The sequence below is a fragment of the Mirounga angustirostris genome, unplaced genomic scaffold, assembly GCF_029215605.1.
Source record: "Mirounga angustirostris isolate CCGP_5_RB_7025 unplaced genomic scaffold, mMirAng1.0.hap1 SCAF_6, whole genome shotgun sequence".
Lineage (NCBI taxonomy): Eukaryota > Metazoa > Chordata > Mammalia > Carnivora > Phocidae > Mirounga > Mirounga angustirostris.
In genome coordinates, this window is record NW_026991714.1 from 28,847,351 (window position 1) to 28,869,184 (window position 21,834).

The window sequence follows — 21,834 nt, forward strand, 5'->3', positions numbered from 1 at the left end:
TGAAAGGTAGGTGATATTAGCCCCATTTTATGGATGTGGAAACTGAAGCTCCCCTAGAGGAGTAGCCAACAACCCACATCCTCACAACTAGGAAGGTGGGGGGGGGGGGACCAGGATTTGTGCCCTAGTCATTGAGCTCACTGAGCTATGACTTTGTCACACCATTGTGCCTCCTGCCTGCTGTCCAATGAGGTTTAATTTAATTCTACCCAGTTCCATTTAGTACATGTTTCCTGAGCACCCACCAAGGGTAGGGTGGTCTCCCAGGTGGTGAGGAATTAAAGAGGCATAAGACATGTGTAGGAGAAACAAATATAAACCCCACTACCTCCACAAAAGGAACCTGACGCAGTCCACAGTGCCCGAGAGGGGTTTAATTCTGCCTGCACCCAGCCCATATGCTGGTTCCAGCCACCAACAGCAAGTGTGGGCCACTCCCAGGAATCCCAAAATTTCAAAGCTGAAAGGGACCTTAGTATCCAACCAACCAATTTTACAGATAAGGAAACTGAGGCCCAGAAAGGGGAGGTGGCTTTTCCAGGGTAACATAACTGCTTAGTGTCAAAGCCAGGGCCAAAGCCTAGGTGTCCTCACTCTGCGTCTGGTACCCTGGACTCAAAAGGCTCCTCTTTCCTTCACAGCTGCAAGACGTTCACATCTGCCCCTCAGCACCTCAGACTTCCCTCCCTCCCCACCAGCTTCCCACTCCCCACGCTGGCCTTGCACACCTTGCCCCAGTCTGCCAGGTCCAGACAGGGCTGGGGGCAGGGAGACAGGGTGAGTGGCTGTGCACTCTCCTCCCAGGCCCAGCCCACCACCTCATTGCCCCCGCCGGTTTCCTTCTCAGGGTGCTGGGTCGGGGGAGAGCAGAGGTGGGGCCTGGTAAAGTCCTGTGCAGCCAAGATGTGCATCCCTAACTAACATTCAGACTGGGAGTGAGCTCAAAGGCCCTTACTGGGTTTTTAAGGCTATTGTTGTTGTTACTAGCTTGTTGTGTATAAAGTGCTTTCTCTTTATAAAACTACAAGATGAAACAAACTTAGCCCCTCTCCGGACCCCCGAGTTGTGTAATACGAGGAGGGGCAAAGCACTGCTGTGGGAGTTTTACAGGCCACACAAAGGCAAGACCCTTCCCCGTTTCTGTCTGGAAAGTTGACGCTCCCTTTTCTTGTTTGGTCGAGTCTGAGAAATGCTTTCCTCTCCCTTGCGCGGGAGCCTCCTAGCCCAGGCGAAGGTGGGCCTTGTTACCTTGGCGATAGCGAGGTTGGGCTGAGAGGCTGCTCCAGCAGCCAATAGAGGCCGGGAGGGGGCGGGACCAGCTGGGTCTTCTGCGACGGTGGCGGGGCTCGCAGGTTAGCGGACCGGGCGTTGGGGGAGGGGTGCGGGGGTCTTTGGGGCACCCGGGGGTCCCAGGCCGGCCCGAGACCCCTGATTAGGTGGGTACTGGCCTTGGCGGTCGGATTAGGGCTCCCAGCCTGTACACCGAAAGTTTTCATCTGGCCTTGAGTGGGGAGAAGCTGCCGGGCGGGCGGGCGGAGGCGGAGATGGCGGAGGGCGGTGGAACGCGCCGCGAGGGTCAGAGCGGGGCCTGGTCCTAGGAACTCGAGGTCCCCGGCCGCGGAGTCCCCGGGAGGCCCCCTCTTCCCGGGCGCTCCAGGTGGGCGATGGAGAGCCGGAGACTTGGAGACGGAAGGCCGTATTTGGCCACAGGGTTTTAGGAGGCCCTGGAATGCTGAACCCAGCTCCTAACCCCATTCCTACGTCCTGGCGGGAGGGCTGAAGGGCCGAGAGTGCGGGGTATGGTGTGGCCCCCTTCCCCTTCCCTACTTCTATCTCTTATGCAGGTGTCCGGTCTGGCTGGCCTCCCAAGCCCGATCAGCATGAAGCTCCTATGTTTGGTGGCCGTGGTCGGGTGCTTGCTGTTGCCCCCAGCTCAAGCCAACAAGGTGAGGGAGGTGATCCAGCAGCACCTCGTGCGCGACCACCCTGCCTGCGGACAGGGCTACCCCCCCCCCCCCCCGCCCGAGGTAGCTGCTGCTCCAGCCCTGCCCCTCACTCATCAATGGACCGTAGTTTTGGGGAGTGTTCTCGCGGGCGCCAGACTGCAGGCCTCCTCCGTAAGGGTGGAGTGAAGGGAGAGGGGTGGAGCACAGAGCACACGTTCCGGATCCGAGTGGAAACCTAGGTGAGATTCCAGCGGGGGAGTTTGTGTTTGGAGGAGTTATCCAAGTTCCCCATACCTTCCTTTGCTCCTGGGTAAAATCGGGGTGCTTATAATGTCTACTACTCTACTTAAGGAGAATCAAGTAATATAGTTTGTGGAAATGCTCCTTAAGTGTGAAGTCTTGCACAGCTGGAAGTTTCTGTTACACGGAGGGTGACCAACCTAAGCGCTGGGACTCCTGAGAAATTTCCGTTCTTTAGGGGTAAATGACCCAGAACTGGGCTTGCTTGGGTAGCTCTGTGGAATTTAAAATTCTGAAGGTCATCAAGACTTTAAGTGAGATTGAGTCTGAGGGTTTGGTTCCAGCCCCTCTGGGGAATTCCTGATTGGAATGAAAATTATTTGTGGTTTTGTTTCTTACTCATTTCACGGAGGAGGAACTTTCTACGGGATTGCTTGGGTATTCCCATGGAAATGATCCACTTTTTGTGTACCCTTGCCCTTTACCTTCCCCCATTCCTAACCTAGGAAGTTGGAGTTGGGTTGGGGGCGGGAAGGGGCTCACCATCAAGGTTGCTGGGCAGAGGTGCACACAGCAAGTGTGGGGCCCAAAGTAGAGGGCTGTCACTTTGCTTGCCACCTTCTGGGGAATGGCAGCCCCCAGGCATCCTTCTGGGGAATGGCAGCCCTAGGCAGTTTTCTGTGAGTCTCGTTTGCCACCTGGACAGTTTCTGTCTTGAGAATCCTGTGATATTAGCATCCTTTTTGCAGAAGTCATTCCTTACTGAACTTGGGGATGGGCAAGGTCAAGAGCATTCATATATGAACAAGTCTTGCTAGAACCTAAAGCCAGGGGCCCTGCCTACCTGCCTACCATGTACTTTCTCTTCCAGAGCTCTGAAGATATTCGTTGCAAATGCATCTGTCCACCATATAGAAACATCAGTGGGCACATTTACAACCAGAATGTGTCACAGAAGGACTGGTAAGGCGCTGTACAGCCTGGCTCGTGGCTGCTACAACTAGTTGAAAGTACAAGTGTTTACTGGGGTTCTTAGATCCCTGGAGGATGAGCTTGCTCCTGCTTTCCCACTAGAGCCTACAAAGGACTGTTTTGTCCATGGTCACACAGCCAGTTGGGAACAGGACCCAGGTGTCTTGAATTCTAGCTGAGGGGTTTCTGGTCAGAGAAGTGGATTTTGATATTTTGCTTTGATTTGGGTGTTTATCAGTAATGCAAAATGGTAGTAGAGAGATTGGGCGAGGTAGATAGTATGCCCACATACGATGGGACCTTTTGTGTACTTTTGCAAAGCTCTGTTACGTGTGTTATTCTGTACCAGTCTCATTAACGCCTTGTAAGGTAGATGGGATAGGTAGTGTTCCCTTTTTATAATTGCAGAGACTAAAACCCAAAGAGGAAATTTCACTTATACTCCTGGAGTCCTGAATTCATTTCTGGATGCTTCCCTTTAAAAAGGAGAAAAAGAAGCACAGATTCATTCAGAGAAAGGAGACCAGCTTGGTGAAGGGAAGTTTCAACACCATATCCTAGAAGGAGTGGCTTCCTAGAAGGGAGGCTCGACGAGGAGAGGGCTTGGGAACATCTGGTGGCTGACAAAGACCAAGAGCAGGGCAGGCATGCTTTGGGAGGTGGGGCACATGGGAGTGGTATCAGTTATGTTCAATGTGGTTTTTTGGTGTAGAATTGGAGTCAGTAGAAACAGCTTTAAGGGTGACTTCAGGGAAACTATAAGTGTGAGCGAAGGAAGCATTTTTAATCCAGGCTATTTTAAGAGCTGGGAAGCCCGCTCCTTGGAGGGATCTGAGCACAGATGGGGTGATTCTTTGCTAAGGGCACTGTGGAAGGGATTCGCATCACAAGGAGGGGGTGTCCAGGTCAGGGCCCCTCCTTGGTTGTAGGTTAGTATCATCAGGTGGGCTTTGAGAAAATACAGATTCCCAGCACCACCTATCCCTAAGATTTGGGGTTTTGTTGTTTTCTTTCTTCCCAGCTTTATTGAGGTCCTTTAGACATAGCACTTTGTGTAAGTTTAAGGTGTACAACCTGATGGTTCGATGCACATACATATTGTGAAATGTTACCACAATAAGGTTAATGAATACCTCCGTCACCTCACATAATTACCGTTTGTGTGTGTGTGTAGAACATTTCAGATCTACTCTCTTTACAACTTTCAAGCATATAATACGGTGTTGTTAACTGTAGTCTCCCTCCTGTACATTCGATCTCCTCCCCCTATGATTCGGATTCAGGAAATATCGGGGAGCAGGGGGGGCAGGAGTAACGTTCTCTTAAAGTTCCTTAGGTGATTACGAGCAGCCTTTGGGAATTTGGAACTTCTCCAGTTCTGAGATAGTCTGAGTGATTTTCCGAGAGGCAGGCTCGCTAGATGTGCGGACTCGGGATCTGGCCTGCCTGGCTTCAAATCCAGGTTGGCCCCTTGTTCATTATGTGACGAGTGACTTCATGTCCAGAGTACTTCCGTTTCCTCATCTGTAAGATGGATGGCAGTATATTGAATATTGAATGTGTGTGTGTGTGTGTGCGTGTGTGCGTGCTTGTACATGCCCATGTCAGAGCCCTTAGGACAATGCCTGGCATGTAGTAAGTGCTGTATAAATGTTAGCTAATATTAATATATATTATCATGCCTTGTTAGAGGCCACATAGGTACTCATGGAATGACTTAGAGCACAGCCCCAGAAAACGAGCTCCTCTGGTTCACACAACACAGCAGAATGTTTCCCTCTGGTTTCGCCTGTCCTGATGGATTCACAAAGCCCTAAGACGTGAAGTCCTGGGAGGAGCCCCTGTGACCTCCCTGTATCTTGCGGTTATAGCTCAGATAACATCAGTAAATAAATTGATAGACTGAGCCCCACAGCAGATAGTAAGGCTACGTCCCACAGGCAACAGCAGATTTTAGTAGCCCTGTCTCTGGCCTGGGGTGATAAGATGGCCTGCAAACCCAAGCTTGGATGCCCGCAGAGAAAGGAGTCCTGCTCAGGCTGTAGTTTATTTTCTTCTCCTTAGAAGTCAGAATTAGGGGATTACCCAATGAACAAAATTAAGTTGAGAACTTGGAGACAGTTCCATTAAGGGTAGTAGGTGGAAACTGAGGCTGGGCAGGATTCTAGGACCCAGCGACAACATTGGCAACCCCCCGGTGGGGGTGGGGACTGGGGGGGGGGCTTGACCTGTGGTCTTCCAGCCCTCTGGCAAGGGTCAGAGGAGACCAGTTACATCTTCAGGTCTCTGCCACTGTCGCTGCTCTGCTGTCCCCTGGGTCCACGGCTGGGGGAATACTTGCACCCTTTGTTGTGCAGAGCAAAGCCAGAACTGTCTCAGCTGCGGGCCTCACAGGTCACCGCATTTATGTTCCTGCGCCGCTGGTGTTCTGCCATCTAGTGGTGGGAGTTCATAACCACACGCCTGTCGGAGGGCAGAAACCCTAACAATGATGCTCTGTTGGTGGGTCTGCCGAGGAGATACGTTGCAGAGGCAGTCCGAGGGTGGGAAGGAACCAAGTAGGTTAGTTCAGTGTCTTTCCGACTTCTAGAAATTAAACCTTTCTAGAGACGGAATCTGTGTTGGAAACACAACATGTGAAACAAAATCAGACCTGGTGCTGAGAGGGACCCGTCTCTCAGCCCCTCCCTCCACCACCTCCTTGCCCAGTAGTTCCTGGGGTACCTAAGAGAACAAAGCCTGAAAGACACGGATGAGTTCAGCCTCCATTTATAATTGAGGAAACGGGGACCCAGAGGGGATAAATAAATTACTACAATCACAGAATACGTGGCGGAGCAGAGAATTAAACCCAGCTTATCTTTCTCCGTCAACCTGTCCCTTAATGTCCTCTCACCAGTCCTTGGAGTCTTTTGATACCACCGATCCCCAGGAAGGTAAATGAAATCCTTAGAGAGCAAGATCATGTTTAGGGTTTTACCGACTCTCAAGAGGCCAGAGACAACAGAAAGATTACAACTTCCATTTACTGTTCCCCTAACCCCTTTACAGCCTATTCCCGTAACAGGATTCCAGTTTGGAGAACCTGGGTTCGCTCCTCCCGCTGCCCCTGCCCCCCCACCTTGCTTGCCCTTGGCGGGGAGTGCGCACATCGCACTGTAGCATTGGCGTGGCCTTCCAAACTGGCACCCCGTGTGGCTCAGAAAGGGAGGCATCTGGTCCTCAGAAGGCTTGTAGGGACTTCTGGAGAAGAGACGGTCCCAGCAGTGATGACCAGTATTGTGCATGAACCTGACCTTGTCCATCGGCTCCTCCCAGAGGTGGCAGCGTGCGGGGTCTGGTAATGGTGTAGTTAGTTACGTAGAAGACCCACTCACGCAGCAAGGAGTGATGTGTTGAAGTTGTTACCCAGAGGTGAAACTGGAATCATCGGGGTTTAGGGAAAATCACGTAGGCTACATCCTGGATTTTTAAGGGGAACAGAGGCTTTTAGAGGACATCTCATATTTATTTCCACACCTGATCTTCATATCACACGTGTTTGATGCCTCAGCCAGAAAGAAGCCCAGCCTGAGTCTAGAAGGACCCTGGGATAGCTCAGAACAGGCTTGTTTTTTCAGAGACCTGGAAGACCTATAATACGGTGTTGTTAACTGTAGTCACCCTGCTGTACATTTGACCTGCTGACCGCAGGTCTAGCCCCCACGCCCACCGCTACCGGGGTGTCGCCCGTGTTGTCACTGGGTGCTAGAATCCTGCCCAGCCTCAGTTTCCACCTACTACCCTTAATGGAACTGTCTCCAAGTTCTCCCCATTGGCTCTTGCAGGATTCCTGTCAGGTCTGTCAAGTGGTACAACTCCTGTATCCCAGAGAGGAGGACATAGGCCCAGGGCCCCAGACCTGGCCGTCCGTTGCAGTGGGATGCCTGGTTTACCTCTGCGAACCTCCGAGAGTGGTTGACTTTCCCCAGTGGTAATGATCAAGGTGCATTCTCGAGGGCACTTGCTTATGTGTGAACTGTACCTGTAGAAACCTGATCTGAAGAAGGCTGAGCCCGATCAAGAGGCCCAAGTAAAGAGCTGAGCACAGGCACGGGCCCCACTGAGACAGAGTGTCACATGGAAAGACGAGCCGAGGATCGGGATTTGGGTCCTGACCTCATTGTGGTGGCGATGCCACTTTGCCTTCCAGAGCTCACTTCCGTCTTTTTAAATGTGGGGCCTGTGATCTTTAGCTCTCCTGGGTCGAGAGCACTGTTAGGTAAAGGCGGGCTAAGCGGGCGCGCCATTAGAACGGGACTCATTTGGCAGCAGCTTGTTCCCTGAGCTTGTTCCCCGAGCCCTGCACTGCCAGCCCTGCACTGGGTGCTGGGAAGCTGGAGATGGCCTCTGTCCTTGACGAACTTAGCGTCCCCAGGGGGAGACCGTACAAGTAAAAGTGGGAATGCAGCACAGTGTGGTCAGTGCTGTGATAGAGATGAGTGTGGGGAGCTGGCTGCCGTGGGAAGATGTCAGATCTTTGGGCTGGATCTTGAAGGATGTGTAGGATTAGCTGGCTGCCGTGGGGAGATGTCAGATCTTGAAGGATGTGTAGGATTCCACGCGTGGGAAGGGGAGGTGGCAAAACCATGTATTCCTGGCAGAAGGCAGGAGATGTGTCAAGGAGGGGAGCACGGCTCATTCAGAGAAGAGTCTAGAAGATCAGCAGAGCTGGAGGATGGGGAGTGGGGTGAGGCGTGGCAGGGGATGGGACTGGACAGGGAGGCAGCCTGGAGTGAGGTGGAGCCGTGGGTGCCCCAGGGGGAGCAGCTCATTTGGCCTCACCCTAGAGGCCCTGTGGGAGGCCTTGACCAGCTTTAGGCTTTCAGCGGGGGTAGGTGATGTGACAGGAGTTTCGTTTTGCTAACACCACTGAGCTCCTGGGTGGAGAAGGTAGTAGAGGCACAGGGCTAGATGAGAGGCGCGAGGGCAATGGGGAGCCTGGGCCACTGGTCCGAGGACACAGCAATGAGACCTTGAGCTGAGACAGGGCAGCGGGAGCCAGTAGAGAAGGTGGGTCTTAGAAGTTTTTAAGGAGGTAAACGTCACTGGCATTTGATGGATTCATAGGTGAGAGGAAGAGGTGGTGTCAAAGGTGATTGCCAGGTTTGGACCTGGTCAGCAGAGTGGACGGTAGGGGTGCTCTGTGCCGTTGGGGACACAGCCCAGGGAGCTGGGGCAGGGGGACACGGGAGGGTGGCCGTGGAGCGTCCCTGTGGCCGCTCCTGTGGTGACTAGCGGGCAGCTGGACGGAAGGGTGCCGGGGGGCGGTCCTGACTAGGGATTCTCGTCTAAGACTCCAGTCCGGGCCTCCCCAGCTCTGACTTGGAGATCTCTGGACTGAACGAGCCCATGGGAGTCGGGGTGGCGGGGAGGGGTGCACGGCATGAGGTAAGAAGGCAGCTGAGGGCAGCAGTTTGGGAAATGTTGGCATTTTTGGTGCCAGCATCAAAGGTGCACCTTAGGGAGCTGGTTCGGGCGGGCCGGGGACAGGTGCTGGTGGGTGGGAAGGCTGTTCTCCCCACTCCCTGGGAGCCCCTTCTCCCCTGCCCCGCCCCCCCTCCCGGGCTGCCCGCTGCCAGGGGCCCTGCTCCCACCGCCCCGTCTGTCTCTTTCCAGCAACTGCCTGCACGTGGTGGAGCCCATGCCGGTACCCGGCCACGACGTGGAGGCCTACTGCCTGCTGTGTGAGTGCAAGTACGAGGAGCGCAGCACCACCACCATCAAGGTAGCCTGGGGCTCGGGGCTCGGGCCCACCCTGCTCCCTGGCTGCCCGGCACCCGTGATCTCTTGCTGTATTCTGGAACATTCCAAGTGGCTGTGGGACTGGCTCCTGGGCTGGCCTGGTCACAGACACAGGGGCCTGCTCCCCACACCTTCTTGGAGCCAGCTCTGTCTTCTGACATCTGTCCAGTGGCTCCCCTTACGTGGGGGGCAGGGAACCTGGGCGAGGTGCTTCATGTCACTTTTTTCCTCCTGTTCTTTCCGATTTCCCCCTTCTTCTTTCTTCCATTCGCTCAGTAAGCCTCTTTCAGGTGCCTTTTATGTGCTAGGTAACATGCAGGGTGCTGCTAATAGGACAGTAAGGCCGCCCTCCCAGAGCACCCAGTCGGACTGAGCTTCCAGAGTGGCCTCAGACTCCTGAAAGGCCCCCTGAGAGCTGTGCATCAGGACTGGGTGTCTGGGGCGTGGTGGCCCCTGGGCAGGAGGGGCTTTGGCCCCGAACCTCGTTCTCAAAGACTGTTGGGTGAGTTCGGGAGAGAAGCAGGAGACATGGCCACCACCGTAGCAAGTGAAGGCAGGGGCCTTGGCCTTTCCTCTGCCACTAGGCGGGCTCCATAGGACCACGGCTCACGCTAGCAGAGGCTCATCTACCCGGAGCCTCCCCCGGGGTCTCCTAGTCCGGATTCTGACTCCTGAGCCAGGCCCTGCGTCCCGATTTCTGACTTAAGCTCTTCCTGGCCAGATTTTCAGCTTACTTCTGCTGGTCCCCTGGAGAGTCTAGAAATAGCATCGAGAAAGGAATTGAGGAGTTTAACGGCACTGTCTAGTCCATCCCGTTTCTCCTGAGGCTCAGGAAGGGAGGTGATGTTCCCTGCTGTCTTGCCCAGACCAGGGAGCTGGCAGCTCCTTCCCAGTCCTGCTGTCCTCCCGTGTTCTCACCTTTCTGATGGGAAGCAGCTGTCTGTCCGCCACCTCTCAGTCCTCGCCCCATCAGGCTGTGCAGACTCAACTCCTTTTATCCTCCCGCCTGAGCCAGCCCCTCCTGGAGCGTCTTTCTCCTGCTCTGAACATGCTTCAGGGCCCCCACCCCTTGGGGACCAGATGGCTGAGACCCAGTGCTGAGCCAGGTGTCGCCTCTCCCTATTTGGCAGAAAGGGACTTCCCGACACGGGGCGCTCATCAGACACACTTCCTAATCCCTCAAGTTTCCCTCCAGTCCTCCTCCCTAGGAGGATCCCCCCACCCCCCAGTGTCAGCCGACTAGAGACTCAATCTCCATTCCCCTTGCCCTTCCCGGGGTACAGGCAAGAGGTCTGACCATTGGCCCTGTTTAAAGAGGCGTGAACACTGGTGCCCCAGTCAGGGAGGAAGTTGGTCCAGTTGAACTTGACCTTTGACTGAGCTGGACTTTGACCTGAACGTCCCAAGGTTTCTCTCTTTTATCACTCATCACAGTCCATTTGGGGCCAAGGCTGGGATCAGAAGCCAGTGATGGCCAGGCGTTGTGGAAGTAGAAAAAGCATGTGAGCCGGAGTCAGTAAATCTGTGTTCAGGTTAAAAACCTCTACCATTTGCTAACCTTGGGACCTTGGTTCATGGTTCTCAGTCAGGTGAGTGCTGGCTGCCCAGCAGGCATTTGGACACCAGTGAAGGTGCTTCTGTGGTCCCGGTAACAGAGGTGTATTAGTGACGCCGCCGTGGCTACTGGGGGGCGTGGAGAGTCCAGAGCACCACACTGGGAGGCACTGAGTTAGCCTCACTGAATCTGTCTTTTCTGTAAAACGGAAGTTACTGCAGCTTGTGAGCCTCTCCGTGTACGGAAGAGATTTGTCATTCTGTCACTGGCTGTCACCTCCTTGCAGGGTGACTGACGGGAGGGGGAGATGTGGCCTCCAGGGCACACCTTCTTGCCAGCGTGTCTCCCTCCGTCCGTTGGCGTGCCCTCTTGGGACTGGACCTTCCCACCTGTCTGCCCGCACTTGGCAGTGGGGAGGGAGCCCTCGTGCCCTGGGGCTCAGCCTCAGGCCTCTCCACCAGCCGGTTCTTCCCTGCTCTTACTTTGTGTCCCGTTGCTTTTCATCCTTTCTTGGGGAGAGCCAGGTAGGCCCCGCTTCCGCACTCCGCACCCCTGGGAGCATCTTGGGGTGTCAGGATCCAGGTGCTTTCCTTCATAATCTGTTGTTTTTATGTCCGCTATTCTTGTGGGATCCCCTCAGTTTAGGGCAGAGCTGGCAAATATGTGGAATAGGGCCCCCTGTCCCTTCTGTCTTTGCCTGCAAGCCCACAGCCTCTGGGCCCTTCCCCAGTGTGGCGCTCGAGGCAGCCCCTGTCGCCGCCGCACGCGCATGGCTGTCCTGGACCAGAGTGTTGGTTCACAGGGCCGGCTGGCTCTCTCCCTCAGGTCATCATTGTCATCTACCTGTCAGTGGTGGGGGCCCTCTTGCTCTACATGGCCTTCCTGATGCTGGTGGACCCTCTCATTCGAAAGCCGGATGCGTACACCGAACATCTGCACAATGAGGAGGAGAATGAGGTAACTGGGGTTTTGGGTGCCAGGGCCCTGGGCTCCGAGCCTGTGAGTCCCCAGGGCAGAACCAGAATAGCATCGCGGAGGCCTAGGTGGGGCTCCATGTCCCTCACCCCCCATGCTCCAATTTGCTCTTCTCCTGTTCAGTGTCCTACACGTCACCCAGACTCCAGAGTTTTCCTTGGCAGGGAACCGCCCGTTGCACTAACACATGAAGCAGGAGGTGGCCCTGCAGTGTTCCTGATGCCTGGCATCAGCCTGGATGCATGAGTCGGGGTGGTGGGGGCGGGGGCATATGTTGCGTAGTCCTGCCTTTCCGGGCTGAGGGGAAATGGACCAACCAGGGCCAGTCACATGTAGACACACGTCATATCTTGGTTGCTCAGACACTGGGCAGGTGTCAAGTGGGTGGTAGACTTGGAGATAGCACGTTTATTCTTTAGTGATTCTGTAGACATCTGCCAAGTGCCTGCTCGACGCAAAGCGCAACCTGGGCCCCTTAAGGGAAAAGTAGGATTTTAAGGGCCAATGAGTAGTAAGGTAGATAGTGGTGCTGAGGTGCTTGAGGAATTTGGAGCATTTCGAGGATAAGGTAGGCATGTAGGAATTGTGGCAAATAGAACTGGCCAGTAAGTTTAGACCAGATTATCACTGGCCTCAAATGTCAGGCTAAGGAGTTTCAATGCCATTAGATAACGAAGGGAACCACTGACCCCAGGCAGCCCGCGAACCCCTCAGGTCAGGGTTGGCGGGGCTCAGGCCAGGCCTGGCATGGCTAGCAGCCACTGTCACCCTCCTCCATCTGTCCCCATGCTGAGGGGTTACGGGCGCCCTGCAGAGGAAGCCCTGGGTGGGAGAGAGGTGGGCTGCAGTGAGAAGCTCTTGGTGGGAGCGAGAGGCGGTGCGCGTGTGCGGCTGGCCCAGCTGGGGTGCCGTGAGCCAGCATGCTCTCCCAGGGAGGCTCCTCATCCTTGTGCCCGGAGCTCGCCCTCTGTGGGACCACACAGCCGCCAGGGCAGCCTCAGAGCAGTGGTATGCGAAGGCAGGGCAGGCCTTGCCGCCACGCTGCCCTGAGGGGTGGGCTCTGGGCAGTTGTGGAAAGCACAGACCAGTCTGTCAGCTCGGACCTTAGTGCTCCCTGCGGCTGGAAGATGCTGCATATCTCCAGACTGAGGGATGGAGTGCGGGAACGAGCACACATACAAAGGGGCTTGTAGGGTGAAGCATCTCAGCCATGTCCTGGGAGAATAAGTTGAAGAAACTGGGAGGTGTTGAGCTTGAAAAAAAAAACCAAACCAGACTCAAGGAGATACATGATAGCAGCCTTCCAGTGTTGGTGGGAGAGAGCTTAGTCTCACCCCCGGTAAAGCCAGGGGTACAAGGACCCATAGTTGGGAGTTAGGAGAGGGAGATTTAACATGATCTAAGAAGTCTTCTTGCAGATGACACAGTTGATAATGAGTTGGGTGGGCTCCCTCGTAAGTGAGTGTGTTTGGGGTCACTGGAAATCACTAGGCATTGGCTAAACTGCCACCAAGCTGTCACAATTTATTTTTTTTTTTATTTTTATTTTTTAAGATTTTATTTATTTATTTGAGACAGAGAGAATGAGATACAGAGAGCATGAGAGGGAGGAGCATCAGAGGGAGAAGCAGACTCCCTGCCGAGCAGGGAGCCCAATGCGGGACTCGATCCCGGGACTCCAGGATCATGACCTGAGCCGAAGGCAGTCGCTTAACCAACTGAGCCACCCAGGCACCCAAGCTGTCACAATTTAGAACATGTCAAGCACCGGGTTGGAGATGGGAAAGGGCGAGCCCCCCCCGCCCCCCCCCCCCCCGCCAAGAGGGTCCAGGGCTCAGATCGCCGTGTGCAGCCATGGGGCGTCGTGGGTCTGGGCCAGCACAAGCACAGGGATGAGGCCGGGGAAAGAGGGAGGCCTGGCCATCCCACGGGCCCTCTTGCTTCTCCTGGGTATGTGGCTGCACCGATCCCAGTCTGCCCCCAGTCTCCCACTGACATGAGTTTGGCCAAAGGGGGAGCAGAGAGGATGAGCCTCGCCCCTTGGAGCTGGGGCCTGGGAGGTGGCGGCCCTGGCAGTTGGGTGGTCTGTGTTCAAGAGGAAACCTTGCGTGCCTACCTGGTTATTAATGTACAGTAATAGCAGCTCTGATGGGGAGGGGCATCGCTAATAAACACTTGGTGATTAGGGGTAATGTGGTAATTGCAGTCCTGGCTGGGGGAGTAATTGAGAGATGCAGCCCCGTGATTACACAGCCCGTCCTGCGATTTCTCTGGAATGCATGGCTCTTGGGCATGGCCTTGTGTCTCCTGCCGCCCTGGATGTGGTGCCAGAGGGGAGGGCAGCTTGCCATCTCTGGGTCTAGGCCCAGGCCCCTCTCCCCCAGGAGACCCGGGGTGCTACCCACTCGGAGGCATAAATCAGAGCGGCCTCTCTTTGTGTGGGGGGGCTTTAAGGGGAGAGGGGGGTTAGATGTGGCCAACGAGTTCCTGAGAGCAGATCCCAGATCCAAGGGCGTATATTCCCTGGGTGCAGATTTTGGCCGAATGAGGAGGATTGCCCTACGAGGAAGTGCTATCTGGCCACGTACCCTGGGGGCCTGCGGGGGCAGTGGGGTGCCTTAGGCAGCTCTGAAGCTGAAGCTGGCAAGCCCATGCTACACACTCTAGGGAAGATCTCCTGCCCTGGGAAAGAGCAGTGGGAGGGATGACACCCCTCACCTGCTACCCCGACGTTCTAGAAGGAAATAAAAGGTGGTCAGTCTCTGATGCCCTGACCTGAGGTACAGCCATCTCTGCACAGAGTGCAGCTCCCCAGTACCTGGAGGGTGGTTAGGGGAACACCTTGGGGCAGCTGTGAGTGGGGTCTGCTCACCCGCTCAGCACCCATAGCACGCACTGCCCCTTAGTCTTGGCACTTGGCCTGGCTCCCCATCCCCTCACCTCATGATTCTGTGTGGTGCCCCCAACTTAGGTGTTCCTAGGTCATCCCTCCTGGAGGTTCAGCAGCTCCGTTTTTTTCCCGTGCACGGGGCTTCTCTTCTTCCCTCTGGCCTCTCAACTCGTGCGGGCCGCACTGTGTAGATTTACAGAGCTCATGTCTGCTCTCAGGGGTTGAAGCCCCAAGACAGAGCCCAAGCCAAGTGAATGAGCCATAAAGCAGTGGGTGAGATCAGGTGTTAGGAGATGGCAGTCAGGGAGAAAGCTAGGTGCTTTGGCAAGCTCTTTATTAGACAGGGGCTGGGGACTTCTCCTCTTCCTGTTAGTTTGGGAAGGAAGGCTTCCTGGCAGAGGGGTCATCCGAGCCAGCTCAGAAGACGCATGGGAGAGTGACAGCTCAGCTGCTGTAGGGACACTGGAGTCAGCGCCAATGATCTCGTCTCTCCAGAGACCCAGTGTCCCAGCCTTGGATGGTGGGGGGGACTCTGCTGACCCACCTCTCTCAGTGCACATGGGGCGGGGAGGGGGGGTGGGGGGCAAGGAGAGCAGGTCCCAAGGCCACCTGGCCAAACAGCGGCAGAGCCAGGGCTGAAGCTGTGTCTCTGGGGTATTAGTGGTCTGGAGAGTGTTTCCCTTAAGAAGGAAGGGGTCTCCCCTGGGGTAAGGGATCTAGCTTTCACTCCAAAAGGAAGAAAGTTGGAACGGGACCTCTCAGGTTCTTTGGAAGTTTGCCTAGGCCCCTATAACTCAGTGACCTTGGGGAGGAAACTGTCCAGGCTCTGTGCCCCTGCCTCACCCCCTACCCCAAGTCTGGGATCCAATCAGAGATGAGATCTGGGGATTGGATCACTTCCCAGGTTTGGGGGCCCTTGGCTCCATTTCCCCAATTCCTGTAGCCAGGAGCTCTCCTGCCCTGGGGCGAGAGGTCTGGAAGAGGAAGGGAGGCCTCCCTCACAGCCCCAGCCCCAGCACCCCCGAGGAGGGAGATGAAAGCCTGTCGTGTTCCCTTTGAAAGTGCTGGCAGGCCTCAGTGGGCCCTGATTGCTGAGCACTGCCTCCCCTGGGATTCCAGCAGCATTAGGCCTAATCCCCAGGCTCAGACACCCTTTGAAAGGAGGAAGCAAGCATGTTTGCTGGGACAGAAATGGCAAACAGAGCTTTTTAGATGTACGGGTTTGGCCCTCTTTGAAGAGCGAGAAATAAGGGTTTCCATGCGGCTCTGGGTGTCTCTGCTCCTCGCAGCATGGGCACCCTGGGCTCTGAGGGGTCCTCAGAGATCTCAGCCTGCGGGGGCTGGGTACAGTTCTAGGCCCCCGATGCGCGAGGGACGTATGGGGAACCGAAGAATGGTGGTGGTGATGAGGGCATCTGGGGTCGTGAAGGAGCCGGAGTGATGAGAAGGTTCAGGGTCCCCGGGACGGCCGCCCTTCTTGTGCAGGGATGGTCGGGCAGCACACAGCTGAGGGCCCTGGCCCTGGGAGGCTGACGGAGAAACTTGAAGAAGACACACTGATGGGGACAGTTCTCCTGTGGGATGCAGCCACTAACCATTTCTAGAGCGTCCAGTGGGAGGCTCCCAGCACTGTTGTCAGGAGCCGGGCTTTGGAACCATAGCTCTGGGTCGGAGTCCCACTCTGCCAGTTACTAGCCGTGACGCATAATCTCTTAGTGTACTTTTCTCCATGTGGAATGGCTGTAATTGTTCTAACCTCAACATCGCTGTGATAATGTGTGCGCCACTTTGACAAGTGTTTGTTCACTCCTAAGAGTGAGACCTTTCTGTGCGGTCTGAGCACATCAGTGGCACGGTGATTATTGGGGCAGCGCGGGCAGAGGCTGGGTGGTGAGGGGCCGCCACGTGGACCAGGGTGGCTGCAGGGCTGGGGGGCGTGGGGGGTGAGCGCCTCAGCCAGCCCAGAGGCCTTGATGCTGTGCCCACACGCGTTCTGTCTGAGTAGCCGAGTCAGCAGGCAGCGTGTCTGCGTGGGGGCACGGCATTATGGGATGTCCTAGGACCATGGCTGGCAGCGAGTGGGAGTCAGGGAGAGCTTTGCAACAGAGACGCGGCGGGAAGGCTTTGGGTTAAACTTGGAAAACTGAGGGCGGCCATGTAGTCCCCTTCCGGAAGGGCTTTGTACCTGGGCCATTCCGAGCTGCGTGACCGGGTAAGTGACAGCGCTGCCCGTCCTGCCCCGACTCCCGGGACTGGGGGAAGGGTGGAGGGAGCGCAGCTCTAAGTGGGGATTCTTTTCCTCTGTCCTCTTGTCCTCAGCCCGGTGCTCCTGCTCGGGCCGGGGAGCTTTCCTCTGGGCCGCGTTGACGGTGGTCGTCAGCTCTGGCCTGTGCACACCAGGATTTGGGGCCTCCCAGGCCCGGCGAGGAGAGCCTGGCCTGAGGTCCCTGATTCCTGGTGCCTTACTCTGATCTCGTGGAAAGATACCGGCTTGCTTCTTTGTTTTTCCACATTGGATCCCTCTTAGGAGCAACCAGCCAAAGAAGCAGCCAGCAGAGTGCTGGGGTAGGAGAACACAGACATGGGTTCCAGCCCCCACTCAGCCACCACAGGGCTGTGTGACCTGGGCCTCAGTTTCCTCGTCTGCAGATGGGAGTAATGTTACCCAGTACCCCCAAGCCTGGGGAGAATCCACGTAAAGGACTTAACAGAGCCTGTGGCACAAAGTGACACTTGTCATCGCCATGCTAGTCTGGTCGCACCGGTCACCCCCTGGCACCCTGTCGGGACCCAGGCGCCTTCCTCCTCTCGTAGCTGCCCTCCTGCCTCCCTGAGTTGCCTCAGAGGGAAGGGGCTAGAAATGGTGTGATTTCTCTCCCGCCTCCAGCTGCCATTCTGCCCCAGAACAGGCAAGGATGAGGCCCCACTCTGGGCCATCTCTAGAACAAACGTGGAAGCTTTAATACCTTTTAATCAGACTATTAGCAGTGGAAACACGGAGCCTCTCAGCAGCAGCTTTCCCCCACTTAGGAGCTGTTTGTTAAGACTTTACATGAAGGGGAAACAAATGATACTGTGGTCATGCGGTGAATTTCAGCAAGTTCCCTTAATGCTCTGTTCTTGGCTTCCTCTGCCTTCCCCTCCTGAAGACGTTCTCTGAGCTGCAGAGCCCTCAAGGAGAAGCTGGGCTGAGGCTGGCCCATCCCTCCAAGCCTGCCTCCGGGGCTCACACCCCAGCACTCCTCGTGGGCCCCGGAAGGGACAAGATGAGAGGTGGGGAGGGAGAGAAGCCCCTTGGGCCCCCGAAGCCAGGACAGCCAGGTCCCAGTGGGGCTTCAGTGCCCATCTCCCCTACCCGGCCACCCGGAGGCTTGGCCTTGGCCCCCGGTAGCAGCCGGCTGGTGTAGCTGAACCAGAAAGGGACGGGATTGAAAAGTGATGCGGTGCCATGGTCCTTTTTCAAAGTCAGCTCCCTCTGGCAGCAGTCTGCCAACTCTCTCCCCCTTTCTCCCGCCTCGGAGACCCCACAGCTAGTCTGCTGTGAATTAAGCGCTTGCTGTCTGCCAGGCGCCGCCAAAGGCTTTGCTTTCCTGGTCTCATGAAGAGGCATCTCTTGCTATCCCCGTCTTACGGATAGGGACATAGGTTCTGAGAATGAGCTGACCTGCCCAGGGTCCTATTCCGGTAGGTGTCAGAGCCAAGATTCAGAGCTGGGTTTGTCTGATTCCACGGTGTTCTCAACCCCTGAGCTGAACTGCCAGGGAAGAAGAAAACGAAACGTTTCTTGAGCTCCTACTCCGTGACGGTCAGAGTACTAAGAACTTTATATATATGATTTTATTTAACCTTGCTGTACCCATCTCCTCACCCTAAACCTTGTTTTTCAGAGTATGGGTCACAAGCCATTAGGTCATGAAATCAGTTGTGAGTCATAACCAGCGTTTTAAAAAAATGACGGAGAGCAGAGCAAAGAATATCAGAATGCCTCATACTTAAGTGTCTTATAAAACTTGTTTATTGTGTATGCATATGTTTGTGCACACACACTGGGTCATGAGGTACATGTTAATTTCTGCTGACAGTACAGTCAAAAAAGTCTGCAAAGACTGGCTTTATTAAACTGAAGCTTGGAGAAATAGTCACTTGTCCAGGGACCCAAAGCTGCCAGGTGGCTAAGGCTGTCCCTCTGTCCCAGCTCCCACTGTAGGCCTCGGAGATGGGCCCCCTTGGGGGCGTGGGGCCTGAGACAGGGAGAAGATGGCCCCTCGGAGCCCAGTCTAGAACCCAGGAGTCCTGACTCTGGGCTCAGTGCGCCCCCTGCCTGAGGCTGTCAGCACCTGCGTCCTCCGTATCGCTGGGATCGGCAGCTCTGCGGGCCTAGGAAGCCTTCCTCAGGGTCCTGGACCCGGACCCCCCAGGGAGGCCTTGTCCCTCATGAGACAGTGACTCAGCTCTGCGGCGACAGTGAACTGCCTGCCAGCCTCAGCCCTAGCCGGCCACCTCTCTGCAACTGCCAGCTCTCTGCCTCCCCTCCCCTCCCCTCGCCTCACCCACCCCTCCCTTCTCCCCAGCCTGGCAGCTGCGAGGTGACAGAAGCCGTGCCAGCGCAGGGCATTAGAAGCAAAGTTGCATTTACTGGGCGGCTCTGGGCTTAGAGAGGTGTGCTAATCCCTTAAGAGATGTGTGGCAGGAGATGAGAGGCAGGGAGAACGAGGGAGGAAATCCCCACGGGGGTGTGGGCCTGGCCCTCGGCTCTAATTCCCCCCAAAGATCAGGTTGGGGTCCTGCAGGAAATGCCTGGGCTCCGGAGCTTCAGAGGCAGAGAGGTGGTAATTAGGGGAGCTGCTGCCTTTGACAACAGAAGCGGTTCCGAGAGCAGAGGGGAAGGGGATCAGCCAGGCACACAGAGGAGGAGCTGAGCTATCCTAACCTGTCAGAGGAGAGTGGGCCAGGCAGGCTCTGGAATGGGAGTGCGGGGTGGATTTCCATCCCTGCCACACTCCCTGAGTGAGGGACATGCCTTCTTTGCCGGGGTTAGTCAGCCGGGTGTCCCAGCCCCTGGCAGAGCAGTGCCCGTGCATACTCCTCAGTGGGCCCATCTTCCCCACTGGTACCCATGTGCTCCCTGCCCCGGGAGGCCAGGCCCTAGTGCCCGGGCGGTGGCTGGCAGGGTGGGGGGGTTCTGCAGCCTGGTGCCCGCCCTGGCGCTCACCGATGCGTTTCCTCAAGCCACAAAGGGCATCAGGGCTTCTGCGCTGACCCCGTGAGGTCCTGAGACCAACACTCAGTATTCCTCCTGAGGGCTAGAAATTGGCCAGTGGGGTGCAGTTGGGGACCCAATTTGAACTACAGCTGTGTGGTAACTGGGGCCCTAGATAATGCTCCTCCCAGAGTGCCCCCTTTCCCAGGGCGCCCTACACATTCTCTGAACACCGAGCCTGCCACTGGCCTGGTGCGCTGGGCGAGGCCCTCGAGCAGCCCCCAGCCGTGGAGGAGGTCCAGCCTCCCCGTCTCGGGTGGGGGGCGCTCAGCCTTTGGGACTGCTGTAGGGGCATTTTTTCCGTGTCGGGTTTCCGAGACCCGCCCTGGCTCACCGTGCTGAACCTTCTCTCCTGTCTCTTACCCCCGCAGGATGCTCGCTCTGTGGCTGCCACCACTGCCTCCCTGGGGGGCCCTCGAGCAAACACCGTCCTGGAGCGTGTGGAGGGCGCTCAGCAGCGGTGGAAGCTGCAGGTGCAGGAGCAGCGGAAGACAGTCTTCGATCGGCACAAGATGCTCAGCTAGGTGGGCCGGCGAGGTTGGGTCAAGGACCAGAGGCCACGGCTGCCAGCTTCCAGGGCTGGACAAAGCCAGAGGCCCCTTCCCCAGCCCTCGGTGCCACCCTTCCCAGGATTTCTCTTTAGAAGCCCATGGCCTTTTTCCTTCTTCTCTCTCTCTTTAGAAAAGGTGTCGTCTGCTGATGGAATCTGGGAAGAGTGGTGGGGTCCCTGATCTTGGGTTTGCCTGCTCCAGTCTTCGGGCTTGAGGGGAGGGGGTGGCAGGCCAGAACGGAGCGGAGACGCTTCAGGTGGCCTCAGGATTGGAACAGTCTGTACCTCCTTACTTCACCCCTGACACCCCTTCAGCTCCAAATCTTGGGAGTGTCCTTACCCTTTGCAAGATGGAGCCGGGTCATCAAGAACTCAGTGTGTGGGAGGGAAGCAGTCAGCATGTACCCCTTCTCTGCCTGGTTCTTCTGGCCACCTTCCTCCCGACCCTGATACCTAAGCCCCAGCTCAGCCTGCTTCCATCCCTCAGGATGGCTCTGATGGGGCAGCTGATGCCACTGAGCTGCCCTGTCTTCAGGGCACACCCAGACACTTGTCCCCCCCCCCCCCCCAACACCCTTCCACCAGCGTACAGCAGTGTCGCTGCGCCTCGCTCCCTGTGGCCCCTGGCCCCTCACTCCCACCTCAGGGGGCCAGGCCGTCCCCCCGCCTCCCCAGGTCTGCAGTCGCTGAGCCACACGGTTGGTGGGACCACGCGACCAGGAGGCCGAGCAGCGGGTCTGAATACCACGGCGCCTGTCCTGGGATTGTCGCTCGGCTCTCATTCATTGTACCAGTGCATGGAGAGAAACGTTTGTCCTTCCGTTGTCTGTAGACCAAGGAAGCCATCATTAAATTGTCTGATTTCTCTCACTTTCTGGATTTCAAGAGGTCTAGAGCGCTGGGAGTGTTTCGCAAGTGATCTGATAAACGCTGCTTCTCAGAGAGCGGACAGAGAACGTGGTCCTTACTAGGTCCAGGCAGAGAAGCAGAGCTTAGACAGTCCCGGTGGCTGTGGCAGGGCCCACGGGGGGTCCCAGCAGAGGCCCGGGGCTCGCCAGGATTCCTGCTCGCTTGATGGGTGGGGACCGGCCCCTCACAAGCTCTATCCACTGACCCTGGGGAATTAGCCTGAGATTTGATTTGTGTTTCATCTTTGTGGGAGATTCCCCCTTAAACTCTGAACAGGGCCTGCTGTCAGTATCTTTCAGATACAGTAAAAAGTGCTCGCTGCAAAATCCATACATTTTCCCTGATGAAAACCCACAGCTATTCAGAGGGGCTGGGGCAGCCAGGAAAACAGAACGGCCTGGGAGCAGCAAATGTGCACACCGTCAGGGACCCCCCATTCCCTCCTGGCAAGTGCAGCGCAGGGTGCGTCCAAGACCCCGCAGAAACAGTGCACCTAGAGGGACCAGGGGGGTCTAACTGAAGTTTCTGCCCTTGAGTTGTGCGAACAAACAGGTATTTAGAAGCTTTGTGTGCAGAGCCCCATGCTGGTTCTTGGTGAGAGGTGGGGGCCAGGAGAACAAACATGAGGTGGGGATTTCAGTTTGCCAAGATTTGCCCAAGTTCGAAGTCCAGTACAAGCACTAAAAGGGATGGGAGGGGGTGAACATGCAGATGGGGCTTCCGGGAAGAGCAGAGACTTGGGAGTTGGCCTTG

The 21,834-nt window shown here is 56.2% G+C and overlaps 1 protein-coding gene across 3 annotated transcripts; it reads left to right on the top strand.

Annotated features, from left to right (window-relative positions):
- Positions 1-1,250: 1,250 nt before the first annotated feature.
- On the top strand, positions 1,251-20,304 carry TMEM9 (transmembrane protein 9). Of its 3 annotated transcripts, none has more exons than XM_045877066.2 (6): positions 1,251-1,352; positions 1,845-1,946; positions 3,058-3,149; positions 8,817-8,925; positions 11,323-11,454; positions 19,994-20,304. In XM_045877066.2, exons 2-6 carry the CDS (start codon positions 1,881-1,883, stop codon positions 20,144-20,146), a joined length of 552 nt encoding a protein of 183 aa, XP_045733022.1. In that variant the 5' UTR covers positions 1,251-1,352; positions 1,845-1,880; the 3' UTR covers positions 20,147-20,304. The 3 variants fall into 3 exon arrangements, with proteins under 3 accessions (XP_045733022.1, XP_045733021.1, XP_045733020.1); XM_045877065.2 differs by lacking the exon at positions 1,251-1,352 and adding an exon at positions 1,358-1,436; XM_045877064.3 differs by lacking the exon at positions 1,251-1,352 and adding an exon at positions 1,557-1,657.
- The last annotated feature ends 1,530 nt before the right edge of the window (positions 20,305-21,834 follow it).